Source organism: Microtus ochrogaster, chromosome 7 (genome assembly GCF_000317375.1).
Source record: "Microtus ochrogaster isolate Prairie Vole_2 chromosome 7, MicOch1.0, whole genome shotgun sequence".
In the NCBI taxonomy this organism is placed as follows: domain Eukaryota; kingdom Metazoa; phylum Chordata; class Mammalia; order Rodentia; family Cricetidae; genus Microtus; species Microtus ochrogaster.
Window position 1 is genome coordinate 45201863 of NC_022014.1, and position 16215 is coordinate 45218077.

Genomic DNA, 16215 nt, shown 5'->3' on the forward strand with positions numbered 1-16215 from the left:
TCCCTCCCTCCCATACACACACACACACACACACACACACACACGCATGACGGGGGTAGGGACAAGTCATGGAAGTCATGGTCCTTATGTGGCCGTCAGAGAACAACTCTATGGAGTCAGTTCTCTCTTCGCGTGGGTTCCGGGGATCAGACTCAGGTCATAGGTTACAGAATAAGCCTTTATTGCTGAACCATTTGACCCATTAGACCTACACTTCCATCAGTGTTAAGTGAAAAAAGCTGTTTCTAAACATGACATATTGCATCAAGCATTTAAAAATATACAGTCCTTGGGCTGAAGAGTTAGCTGAGTGGTTAAGACCAACTTTTCTGGCAGAGGAAATAGGTTCAGTTCCCAGCACTACACAGTGGCTCACAACAGTATGTAACTCTAATTCCAGGGGACCCGACACCTCTTCTGGTCACTGTGGGCACCAGGCATGTGCATGGTACGTACATACATACATACACACACATACAAGGAAAACATCCATATGTATAAAATAAAAATAAATTTAAAGACACACACTTCTTAAGAACACATGTGGATACTATTGAACTACATAAAAAAAAAAAAAAAAAGCAAAAGTTGAATCCTGGCAATCAGGAGGACGGACAAGCTGGGCTGGAAGAGGCCAAGGGTAGAAAGGCTGGGAAAGGACTCAGCTAGAAACAGGTCACAGTCTAGCTTTCAGCTAACTTGGGTTATCAGTCACAACATGGAACTGGGACAACCAGGAGTGTACCAGAAACCCAGCACAGACTCAGGGAAACTGAGGTCTGAAGGGAAAATTTCAGAAAAATTTCTCATAGCTTTTCTGAGATTGACAACATTGTGAATCTACTAGAAGGTGGGATGGAGAGATGGCTCCAGGGCTGAGTGCTCACTGCACTTGCACACACCTGTGGCGAATCCCAGCATCCACACCCAGCAGTTTGAGGGGACCCAATACTCTAGCCTAGACTCTGTGCACAAACTCACATTCCCATATACTTAAAGAAAAAGATAAGACTTTAAATTATGCTAGTGATTAATAACTACCACCTGTTTAAAAACGACTAGTGCTGATGGCTGACTGTACAACCAAGTGAATGTCTTCAGTGTTACTGAACTGTAAAGATGACTATAATGAGCATTTTCATGTTCTATTTTTATACACACACAGAGGACAGCAGCATATTCTGATTTTTTTAAGAAAGTAGCTATGCATATACTCCATGTACATGAGTGTTTTGTCTGCATGTGTGTCTGTGCACCACACATCTGCCTGATGCCTGTGAGGACAGAAGAGGGTGTTGGATCCCCAGGGCTGGAATTACAGATGGCTATGAGTTGCCATGTGGGGGTTAGATCTGGATCTCTGAAAGAGCAGGCAGTGCTCTTAACCACTGCCACCTCTCCAGTTCCATCTCTACTTTCTAATAAAATATGTCAATAAATCAACAGGACCTTCACCTAGATTTCATGCATTTACATGAACCAAGATTCTTCCTTTCAGTGGACTGACACATTCTTATTTAGATATTTAGATACTCACAAAGAGAATTGCATTTTAAAGAAAACTAACACCTTTTGTGCTGGCTCGTCTTATGTCAACTTGACACAAGCCAGAGTTATCTGAAAAGAGAGAACCTCAGTTGAAAAATGACTCCATATGATCCAGCTGTAATGCATTTTCTTTCTTTCTTTCTTTCTTTTTTTTGAGACAGGGTTTCACTGTGTAGCCCTGGTTGTCTTCTCAAACTCACTCACACAGACCTGCCTGCCTTTGCCTCCTGAGTGTTGGGATTAAAGATGTGTCCCACTACTGCCTGGCAGGTATTTTTCTTAATTAGTGATTGATGGGAGAGGGCCCAGCCCATTGTGAGTGGTGCTATACATTGTTTGGTGGGCCTGGATTCTATAAGAAAACAAGTTGAGGAAACCAGTAAGCAGCATTCTTCCATGGCCTCTGCATTAGCTCCTGCCTCTAGGTTCCTGGTGTGTTTGAGTTCCTGTCCTGCCTTCCCTCAGTGATGAACTTAATGTGGAAGTGTAAGTTGAATAAATCCTTTTGTCCCCAAGTGGCTTCTGTTATATTGTTTTAGTACAGCAATAGTAACCCTAAGTCACTTTTATATGATGGCGTTAGTTCAAGAAAGCTTTACAGAGGACAGCTGCAAAGTAAACATGTAACATCTTAATTAGTTACACTGACTTATTCTTTATTCTTTAGCCCTTGCCAATGACCCAATGTCTAAATCAGACTCTCCCCTCACCTGGTAATCCTGAGGTATGAAGTTATCAATAATGAGCATCTGAAGCCGAAGCTCACGGCTGAGCTGCCGAATGTTCTCCAGGAGGCCTTCAATTTCTCTCTGATGCTCTTGCTGGAGATCAGCCATCTACCAGAGAACCCATGACAGTATAAAGCAAACAAGATTTTAAGCAATAAGTCAGGCGGCGGTGGCACATACCTTCAATTGCAGCACTTGGGAGGCAGAGGCAGATGGATCTCTGTGAGTCTGAGGCCAGCCTGGTCTACAGAGTGAGTTCCAGAACAGGCTCCAAAGCTAAAGAGAAACCCCTGTCTCAAAAAACAAAAAACAAACAAACAAAACAAGATTTTAATCACAAATATTGCACCTAGCCCAGGACAGGGGTCTATAAGGCCTGGTGAGAACTGGCCAGTTCGTGCACAGACCGACACTGTCACTGGCTAGGCTGTGTCACTTAGAGCCGGGGCAGGACAACACTGCAAACACACAGAAAGGAGTGTTTTAGTGCTTTACAACTGTAACCACACAAAGCTAGGTTGTGGGGGCGGTGGTGGCAGCAGGCAGTAGTCACACTTTTAATCCCAGCACTCAGGTGGCAGAGGCAGGCAGATCTGAGTTCAAGGCCAGCCTGCTATATAGAAAAATTCTGTCTTAAAAAACAAAAACAAAACAAAAAAACCCGTAAGCTCACATTAAGATTCTGAACTGCATTGTGGGCAGTTTCTAAGACACGAACCTCTGACTTTGCGGCCATCAGCATGGTCCAGACTTTCTTTAATTTCTTGGTCTTTCCCTGCGCCTCCTCTTGCAGACTGGTATATTTTTCCTCAATGTCCAAGCGTTCTTGCTATGAGAAGAACAGGTTAAGTTCAGAAAGTTTCAAGTCACAAATTCAACGCAACAAATGATCTAGATGTTTCCTAACTACTGTCTTCAAGTCTGCTTCCACCCTGTTTCTGGAAGTTTCCCTCTGGAAAGGGCAGGCATGCCTCACACACCATACTCAACATGGCGTCACCTCTTTCTCCTCAAGTTCTTTCCGAAGTTGCTCAGCTCTCTTCCTCCTCTCCTCCAGCTCCATATTGGACTCCTCAAGAAGCTTCTCTTGCTCCTCAGCTTTGGCCAACAAGTCCACACCACCAACAATGACCTTCTTCTCCAAAGCAGAGAGTTTTTCCAGCAAAGACTGGTGCTCTTGTCTATAAGAAAGAGGAGAGCACTCTAAATTCCTGTCTGCCGCTCTAATCTCACTCCCCCATTGAAGGAGAACTGAAGATGCACTTAGAAAAACTCAGTCATGTGATTTATCTCTCCAAATCACACCACTACGTTGCATTAATTCATCAGCTAAGGTATCATTTACATGGGCCAATATTTTCTCTTACAGAGATTAAATGATCAGAAAGACCCAAGCTTTAAAAATATCACACACGGTGGACCCTCTACCCTAAAACAGCGATCTTGAAGACAAAGATCAAGCTTTAGATTATTTTTTAATTGCTTGACTTTCCTGATGCACAGTCCTATGAAGAACACAGAAACTGCAGCCACGAGCCTGTCTGGATCCCACCACACTCACTGGGCTTTTAGAAGGTCCTTCTCCCGTCTCTCCAGTTCAGCTCTAGCCTTGTTTCTTTCTTCTTCTTCCATGTCAAGTTTTGTTTCCAATGCTTTTCTCTCCTCATCAATTTTCGCTTGCATTTCCACCATCTTATCTGGGGAAACTTTCTTTTTACCTATTTGAGTCATGTAATTGCAGCAGTCACTAAAAGCAGTCAATGTTTCAGACATAAGAATTAGCTTAGTATAGCACTGTCTATACCCAGTCAGCAAATGTTAAACTTCCGTTTCTACTTCGTAGTTCCTAGACTTTTTAAATTCATTAATAAATTCAAACTGTTGTCCAACTGTATAATGATATGTAAGGGGAAAACAAAAAAAAAAGGAGAGAAACAAAGTAGATGAGTAGAAAAATAGGGAAAGAAAGTAATAGGAAAGCCAAATAAAAAAGCAAAGCTTGTGGGTCCCCAAATGGCACAGAGAGGCTAAAAGGGAAAATGATTCTTCAATCATTTTCACAGCCATTATGTAAGTTACTCATTTACAGCAGGTGTTTTACACTGATAAGCAGCACTGGTAAATCACATATGAGCCTCCAAAGTAACTTACTATGTCAAACTAGACTATCAAAGTCCCTAACTCTGATCAAATATGCTAAGAAACAACAGTCAGTAGAAGCAAAACCAACTACTAAGATGGAATGCAGCTTCCAGCTGACTGCAATGCCCAAGCATGCGTAGGTGTACGTACGCAGCCTGCTCACACAAAGTTCATCCGTGAACCTCAACGCCATCAAGTTAGATGAAAAAAATCAGAAAGAGAAAACAAACACTAGCTTATTAAAACGGTTCTGAAACTGAGCCAATGACAGTTCATTTCTGGCTGATGCAAGTTCTTAGAAACGCGCTCCCTCGGAACAACAAGCATTTCACAGAACTGTCAGACCTGAGGCTCTGCTGAGAGTCTGCCATTCTCAACTTCCTTCCCGAGGGACGAGGATGGAGGAGTACAGATTAATGTCTCCACCCAAACCCAGCTCCTCCTGCTAAGAAGGAAAAGGGACTGAAAAACAATCATGACTGCACCACAGATCTGAGTATATTCTGTAGGGATCATGAAAGGCAGGGTCATGCATAGGCTTTTTCAACTCAACACAAAATCTCATTAGGAACTCAAGGGTTTAATGGCATCCTTCCTTCTACAGAACCAAAGTCTAAAGCAAAATCTAGGCACAAAACCAAAGAGGAACTAAGAGCTGTGATCCAGGCAGTTGGTGTGGTGTGATTCACTGCACTCCGTGTCAGCGCTGGGCCTCGGTCTACTGGCACAGAACCTGCCTTTAACGTTCTAAATTACGCGGTAGAAGAAAATTTTTCACAAATAAGTTAACTTCTATTCCCAATTGAATTACTTGAAAAGATTTTTTTATCCATAAAAATTTGAGGAGAAAAGTCTAAGTTGAGGTTTTCAGGAAGTATATGCAACAATAAAACATGTATGTAACTTCCACCTCAGGATTACAAATGTTTAGAGAAAAATTGCAAATACATTAAAACCAAAATAGTGTGTGTAGAAGGCATGGGTACTAAAGGCACAGACAGGTCAATAAATGAATTTTGGACTTTTAGTGTTTTGTTTTGGTAATGTTATAAAGAGTTCCAAAAACCCATCAGGAGGGAGTAATACAAAAAGGGTTGCACATAGAAATATATAAACACTGTCTCTTGATGAACTGATTGCCTTACATAGTAATCCCTTCAAACCCATGTTTTAGAAGCAGGTGTCTCACTGTGCACGAGGGTTTCACAAAGACACTCTCTACACATCTAGGGTCAGTTCAAAAGTCCACACATTCAAGTCCCATGTGGCTCTAGGCAGAAACACCGTGACAAGCCATGGTATTATTTTTCAAATGACACTTTAAGTTAAATGTGACTGTGTAAAAAGTAAAAATTTGGTGACCCATAGTTACTTGTACATAGACCTTTAAGGCATACCTTGATGCCTTAATCCTGAGCCTGTGCTCCCCTGTGTACAAGTCTTAGCCTCCACTGGGAAGGAGCTGCAGGAGCCTGAAGTGGTCTGTACCCCTGTGCAACCACTGAGCATGTCCATCCTCCAATAGGATAAGAGACCACATGTGCTTCTAAAGACATTTTTAAAAGGAGATGGGGCGTAGCTCAGTCCTTGGCCACCAGGTGCAAAGCCCTGGGTTCCTTCCCAGGACAATACAGTCTCCTCAACCAAATCAACTTAAAAAACAAAACAATCTCAGAAACTTTTCTAGTTCCCCATGATAAAACTTTGCACAAAAATTTTAAGTAAATAAATCTAAAAAGGCAGCTGGGTGATGGTGACACAGACTTTTAACCCAGCATTTGGGAGACAGAAGCAGAAGGATCTCTGTGCATTCAAGGCCAGCCTGGTCTACAAATTGAGTTCCAGGACAGCCAGGGCTGTTACTCATAGAAACCCTGTCTAAGGAAAAAAAAAGAAAAGAAAGAAATCTAAAAAGGCATTCTGATGTCAAAGGGAGGTAGTGAGCCTTTCCCTTCCCCTTTGCCAGGTGCTACCTGAGTGAAGGTGACCTGGCAGGGTGGCTGTAAGGGTAGCACTAATGTATCGGCATCACAAGCACCCATGCTGTGGACTCTTGGCCTGAATGTCAAATCAATTATAAGTGTATTTTCAAAAATTGGTTTAGTAGATCCTTAAGGATTTAGGGGAAAAGTTTGTTAAAATGGAATTTAAAAAAAAAGACAGATACTTACCTTGTAAAAATTATTAAATTAAAAAAATGTGAAGAACTTAAATAAAAGGTCTTGAGAGAATGAGTAGCTGCACCATGTGGAGTGCGAGCCAATCACACCAACCTGCTTGGTCTTGCAAAGAAGCGGTAAGCGAGTCGCACACAGGAAGCATGTGCACAGAGATGAGGAGGGAAGAAAGGAAAACATTATTTCCTTTGTAAAACAGAGAAAACGTGTAACAGCATTCACTTGGCATGAGCAAAGACATGAATCAAATAATCAAAACTGAAATAGAGTCCACAGAAAAAGAAAGCATGTTCCATAAGAAGACACCACGAATGCTAGACACAATCAATCCCCTCTGCGGTTCCCACACAATCCCAGGTGCCCACAGTGCCCCTGCAAGTGGACCAGCTCAGTGCATATGCTGATGGACTACAGACATGGAATTGGGAACCTACTGAGACCTGCAAAAATATCTAAAAGGGCAAAAACAAAATGAAGTCAATTTTTAAAATTCACAAGTTAAAAGCAACAAAGCTCTCACTGTCCATCTCCAAAATTTCCCAATTCAATGTTTCTCCTATAAAGACACATTACAGGTGTTCCCCATTTTAAGAAAATCTACCAGGTAGACCTGAAGTAACTACACAGATAAACTATTTTGCACAAGTTTATAATGGTCGTGAGATTAACAACAGGGTTAATGAATTTTAAAGGCAGTAAGTTCACAATATTTTATTTCCTAACTTGATTTGTAAGCAGCTCTAAATACGTAAAATGAAGTGCACCTGTATAGTAGCAAACTTACATTCAGCCTACGTGTTGATTGTTCTGGGTGATTAAATAATGACTAGATAAATAAATGACAGCTGATGATTCAAGCAAGGACATTGAATGGCCATTCATATTTAATGGGAGGGTAATACACACAAGTTACACACAGCAACCACATGCTGGGACGATAATCTCTCCACCTCCCCAACGCATCCATGTTATGACAACAAAGTTAAATGCTAGGTATGAAAACAGCAATTAAAGCTTCTTGAATTGGAAAAAAAAAAAGTCTTGAATTGAATAAGGTACAACTCATTTTGTAACTTACTTTCATATAACTACTCTCTAAGAATGGTAAGTGTTAGAACAGAAAACTAAATTACAATGCTTCCTCTCGTATATTTTCTCTCATTTCACAGTTTATAATACAAAACTGTGCTTCTATGTGGTGTCTGAACAATGCCATATATTTTATAAATTATCCGGTGAGGTCAGCTGTTCTGGTAATTTGCTTCAACAGTGTCAACAGACACAGTGTCTTGAGATTCCTGAGATTTTCCCTAGTAAAGCTAAAAGCAATGGCCTTTGCCATTAGTCTGGAAAAGGTAAGGACACAGATAATGCTTTAAGAGACAGCAAGCTGCAAGGTGGTGAAAGCAAGCATCACTTCCATTTTCTTCTGAAAGTAGAAATAGACAAAATTAAATAATGCTTTTTAACTTACAGTTAAAAAATATCTAAGACTAAAGAAGTCTAGACAGACTTTATGCACTCTGTGTGACTCCGAATTTTCTAATCACATCTCAGAAAGAGTCTCAAAATTGACCAATATTAGGAGTGGGGAAGCATGCAGTTGGGATGAAGCGCTACTCGGTCTTCTTCACCTGCCTCAGGCTTCGCTCATCCTTTATTTGGAGCACAAAGCCTGTTACATTGGGCGCCGCTGCACCAACAAACATTAATTTGTACTCATAGAGATTCAAGATGTGTTGTTCACATCTCTTACACTGACCAGAATTAAAAACATATAATGAAGCATAAAATAGAATCCTGAGAATTATTCTTTCACACAGCTCACTGGCTCTCTTGACATTATCTCAGCAGCAAAAGCATGAGTCTTTCTTCTACTGTCTCAAACATAGGCTCTGGCCTATGTTTCACAGTTAACTGAAGCCATGGCAGGGTGGGGCCACATGCTTTCCTCCTGGGAGCCCAACATGAACCAGTCATGACAGGGAGTGGGGCAGCATCTCTCAAATGAAGCCCATGAGTGATGGAGAAGCCAGAGCTCTGTTAGAGAAGGTGAGGGCCGCCACTCACGAGGCAAGAACTCATCCAGAGGCTTCTCTATGACAGAACATGTGGAGTCTGAGCTACTGCTGCTGCTACTGCCTGGAAGACAAAGAAACGAGCCCACGGAACCAGAGAGAGGGAACAAGAAATGAACAAAAATACACAGAGAAAACTTGAGTTCTGTAGGAAGAATTTAGAGGACAATCAAGCTTTGCATTCAAGAGCGACCCACTCTAGCTTACAACTAAGTCCAGCTGCTTCCTTGTCACAAAGCCATGCGGGATTATAACTGCATTCTGTACAGATCCGCAGTAGTGCAAACCCCACTGCTCATCTGAACATAATTATTCAGAGGGTTGAAATGACCAAAATGTCACCTAGTGACATGCAAGTCTATACACACTGCTAAGAAAAAGAAACAGCTTTAAAATGTAAAAAATCACACAATTCACATTACTGAAATCAGCCGCCCTTCATTATAGACAAGGCACTGTCTCCAAGTCCCCATCCCCCCAAAACACGCTACCAGATTTTACTTATGTCTAAAGCTTGACAGCATAATTAACAAGGCTCAGAGAAAAATGTTAAGCTTCTCAGCACAAGTTAAAACATATTTAAAATATTTTAACATATTAAACCGTGGCACTTTTTTTCTATATAAATTTATTTTTAGTAAGTCTACTCTCAGTTCAAGTAAAAAAAAAAAAACATTATTTTACTCTGAAAAACTAGCTATGAATAAAAACTCTTTTTTTTTTGTTTTGTTTTGTTTTTTTTGTTTTTTTTGAGACAGGGTTTCTCTGTGGTTTTGGAGCCTGTCCTGGAACTAGCTCTTGTAGACCAGGCTGGTCTCGAACTCACAGAGATCCGCTTGCCTCTGCCTCCCAAGTGCTGGGATTAAAGGCTTGCATCACCACCAGGTTAAAAACACTTTTTAAGTCAGAGACTGATAAAGAGTTTTTGCAAAGGACCAGGTCACGTGTTTTGATGTGAAAGAGCCATAGATCACACGTAAACAAATGATTGTGGCTGCTTTAAGAACACTTTAAAAAAAAAAAAGGCTCCACATGGATTTGGCCAGCACACTGTACTCTGCCAACTTCTGCCCTACTTGGTGCTTTTTCTGTCTCTGGATGTACAAAATCTTCAGTTTTTAATTTGAGCTCCCACCGAGCAGTGATGGGCTTGTTTTCACCAAGACTGATTAACTATGACTGTGCAGCAGCCTGCAGGAGCTGAGGAGCGCTTGGGGTTTGAAATGAGGCAGGGACCTTCTTTTCTCTATGCCCTCTGCAGCCTCAGCAAAGCAGTTCATGCTGGAAGCTGCTCCAAAGGGTGAGGATGCCACACAGTTTACAAAGAAAGAACTTGGTGGGGGGGAGGCAGTGGTGGCACACGACTTTAATCCCAGCACTTGGGAGACAGAGGCAGGAGGATCTCTTTGAGTTCAAGGCCAGTCTGGTCTATAAGGGCTAGTTCCAGGACAGTCAGGGCTGTTACACAGAGAAACCGTCTCAAAAAAACCAAAAAAATTAAAAAAAAAAAAGGATGGACTTCAGTGAAAAACTGTATTCCTCACGCAAGCTCACCACCTGCAAATTATTTTTAAAGGCTAACATCACTTTAAGAAAAATCCCGTTATCCTAGTTTCAAAAACCGATAGGGACCTAACACAGATGTAAAACTGGAAGACAGTATATCTCCTACCACAGTTTCACAACTTAAAATTTTACAGGAGACGATATGGCATTCTGGGTAAGCAAACCAAACCAGAGAGAATGTTTACAAAGTCAACCATATACAGCATAAGTTCCCTGCTGGAACCAATACCATAGTTTAAAATGCCAATATAAAGTGGACATCATCAGGGAGCAATTCTAGCCAGCTGTGAGCGATCAGAACATGAAGAGAACTTACCCCTTCTCTTCTTCCTGTTCTCTCCATCTTCTCCAAGTTCACCCTCCTCATTATCATCCTCCTCCGACCCACTAACGTCAGAGCCTGAAACTTCTTCCCCTTGGACAGAAATTTAACCATTTTTAGTCTGTACCAAGTCCCTGGCTATTTAGAAAAGGCCTATATTCATTTAATTAATTACATTTTTGTTGCTCAAACACAAACTGAAAATCTACCTAAATGTTCACAGTGTACCTGACAAGCAGGTGTACACTGGTGATCTCTGGGGTTTGCTCACAAGCCAGCCCAGCCTACTTGGGGAGTTCCAGGTCCATGAGAGAGCCTGTCTTCCCCTTGCCCACCGAAACAATGAACAGTATTTGGACACATTCTATTATCGTCTCTAAGCATGCACACATGCACATATTCACATGCAACCTCACACACATGTACACAGAAATTTTATTTTACTTTCTTAGAAAAATTAATTTTTTTTATTTTTTAGACTTTTGAAATCTTTTCAAAAACAAAACAAACAAACAAAAAAGTCCTTTAATGCCTTTGCCTACCGAACATAGGGTCAGAAGAATAAAAATGAAGTCGAACACATCACAGAGAATATAACTATACGACTACCTCTGGCTGCGTGCCCAGCACATACACAGGGACTAGAACATGTCTACCCAATGTGCACAGCCACACCATCACAAGGACTAAGAGAACTCCTGGCGGTGGTGGCGCACGACTTTAATCCCAGCACTTGGGAAGCAGAGACAGCAGGTAGATCTTTTGAGTTTGAGGCCAGCCTGGTTGGTCTACATAGTGAGTTCCAGTACAGCCAGGGCTACTGAGAGATACCCTGGGGAGAAGGAGAAGGAGAGAAAGAGGGAGGAAAGGAGGGAGGGAGGAAGGGAGAGGCAGAGAGAGGGGAAGGAAATGAAATCATCAAAATGAAGGCATGCATTCATCACTAACTAGGGGAATAAAAGATCTTAAAAACAAACTGGCTACAAATGCCACCTAGTGGCCATTTAAAAACACAACTTTACTATCTGTGAAGTGGTTCTCAGGCTTTTTCCCCAGACACACCAGTGGTCTCTGGGTCTTCCCCCAGAGACTCCAATGGCTTAGACTCCAGGCCCTTCACCTGCTGTACAGGGAGTCTACACCAGTCAGAGAGGGTTCATCCCCCTGTTAATGGCGTGGGAGTTCCAGAACTGATCAGGAAGCTCCTCATCACCATCAGTCGGACTTCAAACTTTCCTGTTTTTGTTTGGTTTTTCAAGACAGAGTTTCTCTGTGTAGCCTTGGCTGTCCTGGAACTCACTATGGCCTCGAGCTCAGAGATTGGCTTGCCTCTGCCTCCCAAGTGCTGAAAATAAAGGCGTGCACAGCCGCCACCACCATTAGGAGCTGGGACTTCAAACTTTGTAATCTAGATGGTCTTCGAAAACATTTTCTTTTTTCTTTTTTTTTTTGTTTTTTCAAGACAGGGTTTCTCTGTGGTTTTCGAGCCTGTCCTGGAACTAGCTCTGTAGACCAGGCTGGTCTCGAACTCACAGAGATCTGCCTGCCTCTGCCTCCCGAGTGCTGGGATTAAAGGCGTGCGCCACCATCGCCCGGCTCGAAAACATTTTTTGCCGGGCAATAGTAGTGCATGCCTTTAATCCCAGCATTCAGGAGGCTGAGATAGCAGGCGGATCTCTGTGAGTTTGAGACCAGCCTGATCTATAGAACAAGTTCCAGGACAGGCTCCAAAGCTACACAGAGAAACTCTGTCTTGAAAAACCAAAAAGAAAAAAAGGAAAAAAAAATTTTTTCTTAGAAGACTCATATTCCTCAGAAATAGTATTTTTAAATGTCAATGTTACAATTTAACAAAGGGCTCAGGAGGTAAAATATTTGCCCTCTAAGTCTGACATGAGTTCAATCCCCAAAACCATAATGCAAGAGAGAATCAGCTCCCACAGGCGTCCTCTGACCGTCACACACACACCACGGCATGAATGTGCTTGCACTCACACATGTCCAACATACACAGATGCACATGCCTAAGATACCTTAAATGTCAATGCTAGAGGCTAGAGCTTGGCAGCTTGTTCTGGAAATAAATGCTGTGGTCACCAGCAAGCCTCAACTACAGTAAGCTTTGTGAGAAGTTACCTTCCTCAAGCTTTCTCTTCAGCTCTTCTATTTCTTTCTGGAACTGACGAAGCAGAGCATCCTTAGGGTCTTCGTTAATTCTCGCTTTGTTTTTAATGTTCTTGGCTCGGTTGGCATACCGCAAGGTACTGATGGTTTCATCGTAATTATAATCTGCTGGCCCAATATTTGCACACTGTTGAATTAGAAACGTAAATCATTCTACACAGCTACTAATATCATCATTACCAAAACAAATGCCCAAACTAGATAGACGGTTTGGTCTTCGAAAAACCAGTATCAATCGTATAGGTATGGAAACAATACAACCACAGGCAATTACATTCTGTAATACACAAAGAAAAGGAATTGATTTGTAAAATGCTATTCACATCAATTATGGAAATAAATTAGAATCTTAAATTTGCCTTAGACAAATTAACTATGCCATGACTGAAGTCTTACCATCATGGTTTTTGAGTTCCCTCCCAAGGAATCCTGCAGAAGACGCGTCAGTTTAGAGTTCCGATATGGCACATGCGTGCTTTTTCCATCCACCAAGGCAGAGATGACATTGCCCAGGGTGGAGAGTGAAAGGTTGATTTTTGTAGCTTCCTTGAGGCGCTGTCCCGTGGCTCCAGTTTTCGCTTGTCTTTCTGACCCCTAGCAATAAACAGATAAAAACTAAAGTTTTTTTTTTTAAAACCAAGAAGTACTTTTCTAAAATCTGGGTTTTTAAAAGTAATTTAAAATATTCCAAGCCAGGCGGTGGTGGCGCACGCCTTTAATCCCAGCACTCGGGAGGCAGAGGCAGGCGGATCTCTGTGAGTTCGAGACCAGCCTGGTCTACAAGAGCTAGTTCCAGGACAGGCTCCAAAAACCACAGAGAAACCCTGTCTCGAAAAAAAAAAAAAAAACAAACAAAAAAAAATATTCCATATAGCATCTGGAATTCACTTCAAAACAATAAGGGAAGAAGGAAGAATAGACAAAAAAGTCTAGGCAGTAGATGAAAAAAAGCACAGTCATAATGCTACTATATCTACTGTCAGATATCCCACAATAATAAGCAATGTAAAATCACATGTACACCATGCCTTTTGGCTTTAATTTTTATTAACAGATAACTGGAGCACAAGAACAACTCTCCCTTAAGTAGTAGCATCCTGTGGGCTAGAAAAATGGCTCAAAGGTTAAGAGCACTGAATGCTCTTCCAAGGGTGCTGAGTTCAATTCCCAGTGCTAACATAGTGGCTCACAACCAGGTGTAATGAGATCTGGTGCCCTCTTCTGGTCTGCAAGCACACATGCAGGCAGAACACTGTATACATAATAAATAAATCAATCTTTAGGGGAAAAAGTAGCGTCCTGTTACTTACAGCGAGATCCACAAGATGGAGCTTCCCCATCCTGACATGCATGTTTCCATCAACACCTTTCTCGCTACACTCTATAGTAATTGTAAAAATAGCATGGGACCTTGAACTGTGCTCATTCATGTTAGTTGCACCAACAGAACCTTTAACAAAGAAAAGAAACCCTTAAAAACTGTAATAGAATGCCTTTACGTTTACTTTTTTTGTCTCCACAGGGTGTTCTGTAGCCCAGGCTGTCCCTGAACTTCGATCTCCTATCTCTCTACCTCCTGCACCACCACACCCAGCTTATGGAGTGCTGGGGATTGACCCAGGACTCTGTGCATGCTAGATAAGCACTCTACCAACTGAGTTATCCTCAGCCATCTGTAATGAGATCTGGCACCCTCTTCTGGCCTGCAGGCATACATGCAGACAAGAATACTGTGTATATAATAAACAAACAAACAAATAGATAGATAGATAGATAAATGGGAAAAGAATTGCTGACAACTCTTTCCAGAGAGAATTTTGTTTGGGACTCTAAACCACAGACTGATTTGCACACACACATTAGAAATCAGTACAACACTATTTAAAACAGTGAGACCAGAAAGATCCAATACAATATTGTTTAATCTACTATAGAATAGTTAAGTCACTAATCGGTCATTAAAAACATGATGTGGGGTTGGAGAGGTGGCTCAGAGGTTAAGAGCATTGTCTGCTCTTCCAGAAGTCATGAGTTCAATTCCCAGCAACCACATGGTGACTCACAACCATCTGTAATGAGATGTGGTGTCCTCTTCTGGCATTCAGGCAAACATGCAGACAGAATACTTTATATATAATAAATAAAATAAATCTTTTTTTAAAATTTTTTTAAATAAATCTTTAAAATACACACACACACACACACACACACACACACACACACACACACGGTAGATCCATATCCAGCAGTATCAAAAGATGCCAATTCCACAGGAACTTTGTTAAACCATGAAGAGTTTGGCATGGATGGTGTATGTCTTTAATCTCAGTGCTTAGGAGGCAGAAGCAGGTGGAACTCTGTGAGCCAGGTTCATCTATATGTCAAGTTCCAGGCCAACCAGAACTACCTGTGAGACTTTTGCTAAAATCAAAAGTAAACAAACAAAAATTTTAACACAAGCTAAGCAATCAGTGTAGAGGTTCATTCTTTTAATCTAGTACTTAGGAGGCTGAGGCAGGAGGATCACAAGCTTGAGGCCAGTGTGGGCAAGACAATTCTGTCTGGTCCAAAACTCCTTCTGTAGACAAAGCTGGCCTCAATCTCAGAAGCCCATCTCCTCCGCCTCTTGAACACTGGGTGTGGAAGGCCATGGGAATGTAGAGCAGAGACAACTAACTAGTGTTTAACAAGCCAACTCATCTAGAAAGGCCATCAGGTCACTGGCTCTGGAAACCAATGCTCCTATCTGTAGTTTCTCATGAGTCACTTCATTTCTTCCCTAATAACTTCATTTCTTCCCTAAGAACAGCTCTGGGTGCATTCCCACTGCTTGTGTGTTTATCTCATGAAAATATTCCATCCACTGGGCACACAAAACTGTGGATGGTCAGGAAGATGACTTCTACTATTGTATAATTCTGATGAACAGAAATAATACTAGAATATTTTACATTACTCAGACTGACACAGGGTTCTCAGTCACAAAGACAGCCTTTTACACAGTAACTTTAGACTTCAGAGCAGATTCAAAGCAGGCTAGCTGCCCCTAGAGACTATCTGGTTGTCCCTAGAGACAAATACATGAGGTCATTTTCCCAGGTGTTGTTTTACTGAGTCAAGACCAGAGCTTGAAGCAACTTTAGTCTGCATGTACTCCCCAGCCTCAGGGTTCAGTCAACTGTTTACTGTCTGGGAACCCTCACCAGCTTAGAGCTACGTGTAAGGCCACAGTTGCTCACTGGCCAGTCACTGTGACATTCCTAGCCCAAGAGAAACTACATGACTTATCTTGGGTTTTGAGTATGAGTCGGGCCCTGAAAATGTAACTTACAATTAACTGTCCAGAGTTTGTCTGTGGGAGAGGAGAGGGCAGCAATGCAGAGAGAGAAAGACGCTGAGAGAAGGGTGAGGGATGGGGAGGACGCTGAGAGAAGGGTGAGGGATGGAGAGGACGCTGAGAGAAGGGTGAG

The 16215-nt window shown here is 41.9% G+C and overlaps 1 protein-coding gene across 5 annotated transcripts in view; it reads right to left on the reverse strand.

Moving 5' to 3' along the window:
* Window positions 1-16215, reverse strand: part of Kif3a (kinesin family member 3A) — a 37680-nt gene that overhangs the window by 4346 nt on the left and 17119 nt on the right. For 2 of the 5 annotated variants that reach the window (XM_026780235.1, XM_005350087.3), the window contains exons 6-15: window positions 14056-14195; window positions 13142-13339; window positions 12698-12872; window positions 10556-10654; window positions 8666-8737; window positions 6692-6700; window positions 3838-3994; window positions 3277-3457; window positions 2995-3105; window positions 2259-2384 (exon numbers count right to left, since the gene is read on the reverse strand). In XM_026780235.1, coding sequence (XP_026636036.1) covers window positions 2259-2384; window positions 2995-3105; window positions 3277-3457; window positions 3838-3994; window positions 6692-6700; window positions 8666-8737; window positions 10556-10654; window positions 12698-12872; window positions 13142-13339; window positions 14056-14195 — 1268 coding nt within the window. The remainder of the gene's footprint in view (window positions 1-2258; window positions 2385-2994; window positions 3106-3276; window positions 3458-3837; window positions 3995-6691; window positions 6701-8665; window positions 8738-10555; window positions 10655-12697; window positions 12873-13141; window positions 13340-14055; window positions 14196-16215) is intronic. The other 3 variants (XM_005350088.3, XM_013347315.2, XM_005350089.3) reach the window with 3 other exon arrangements.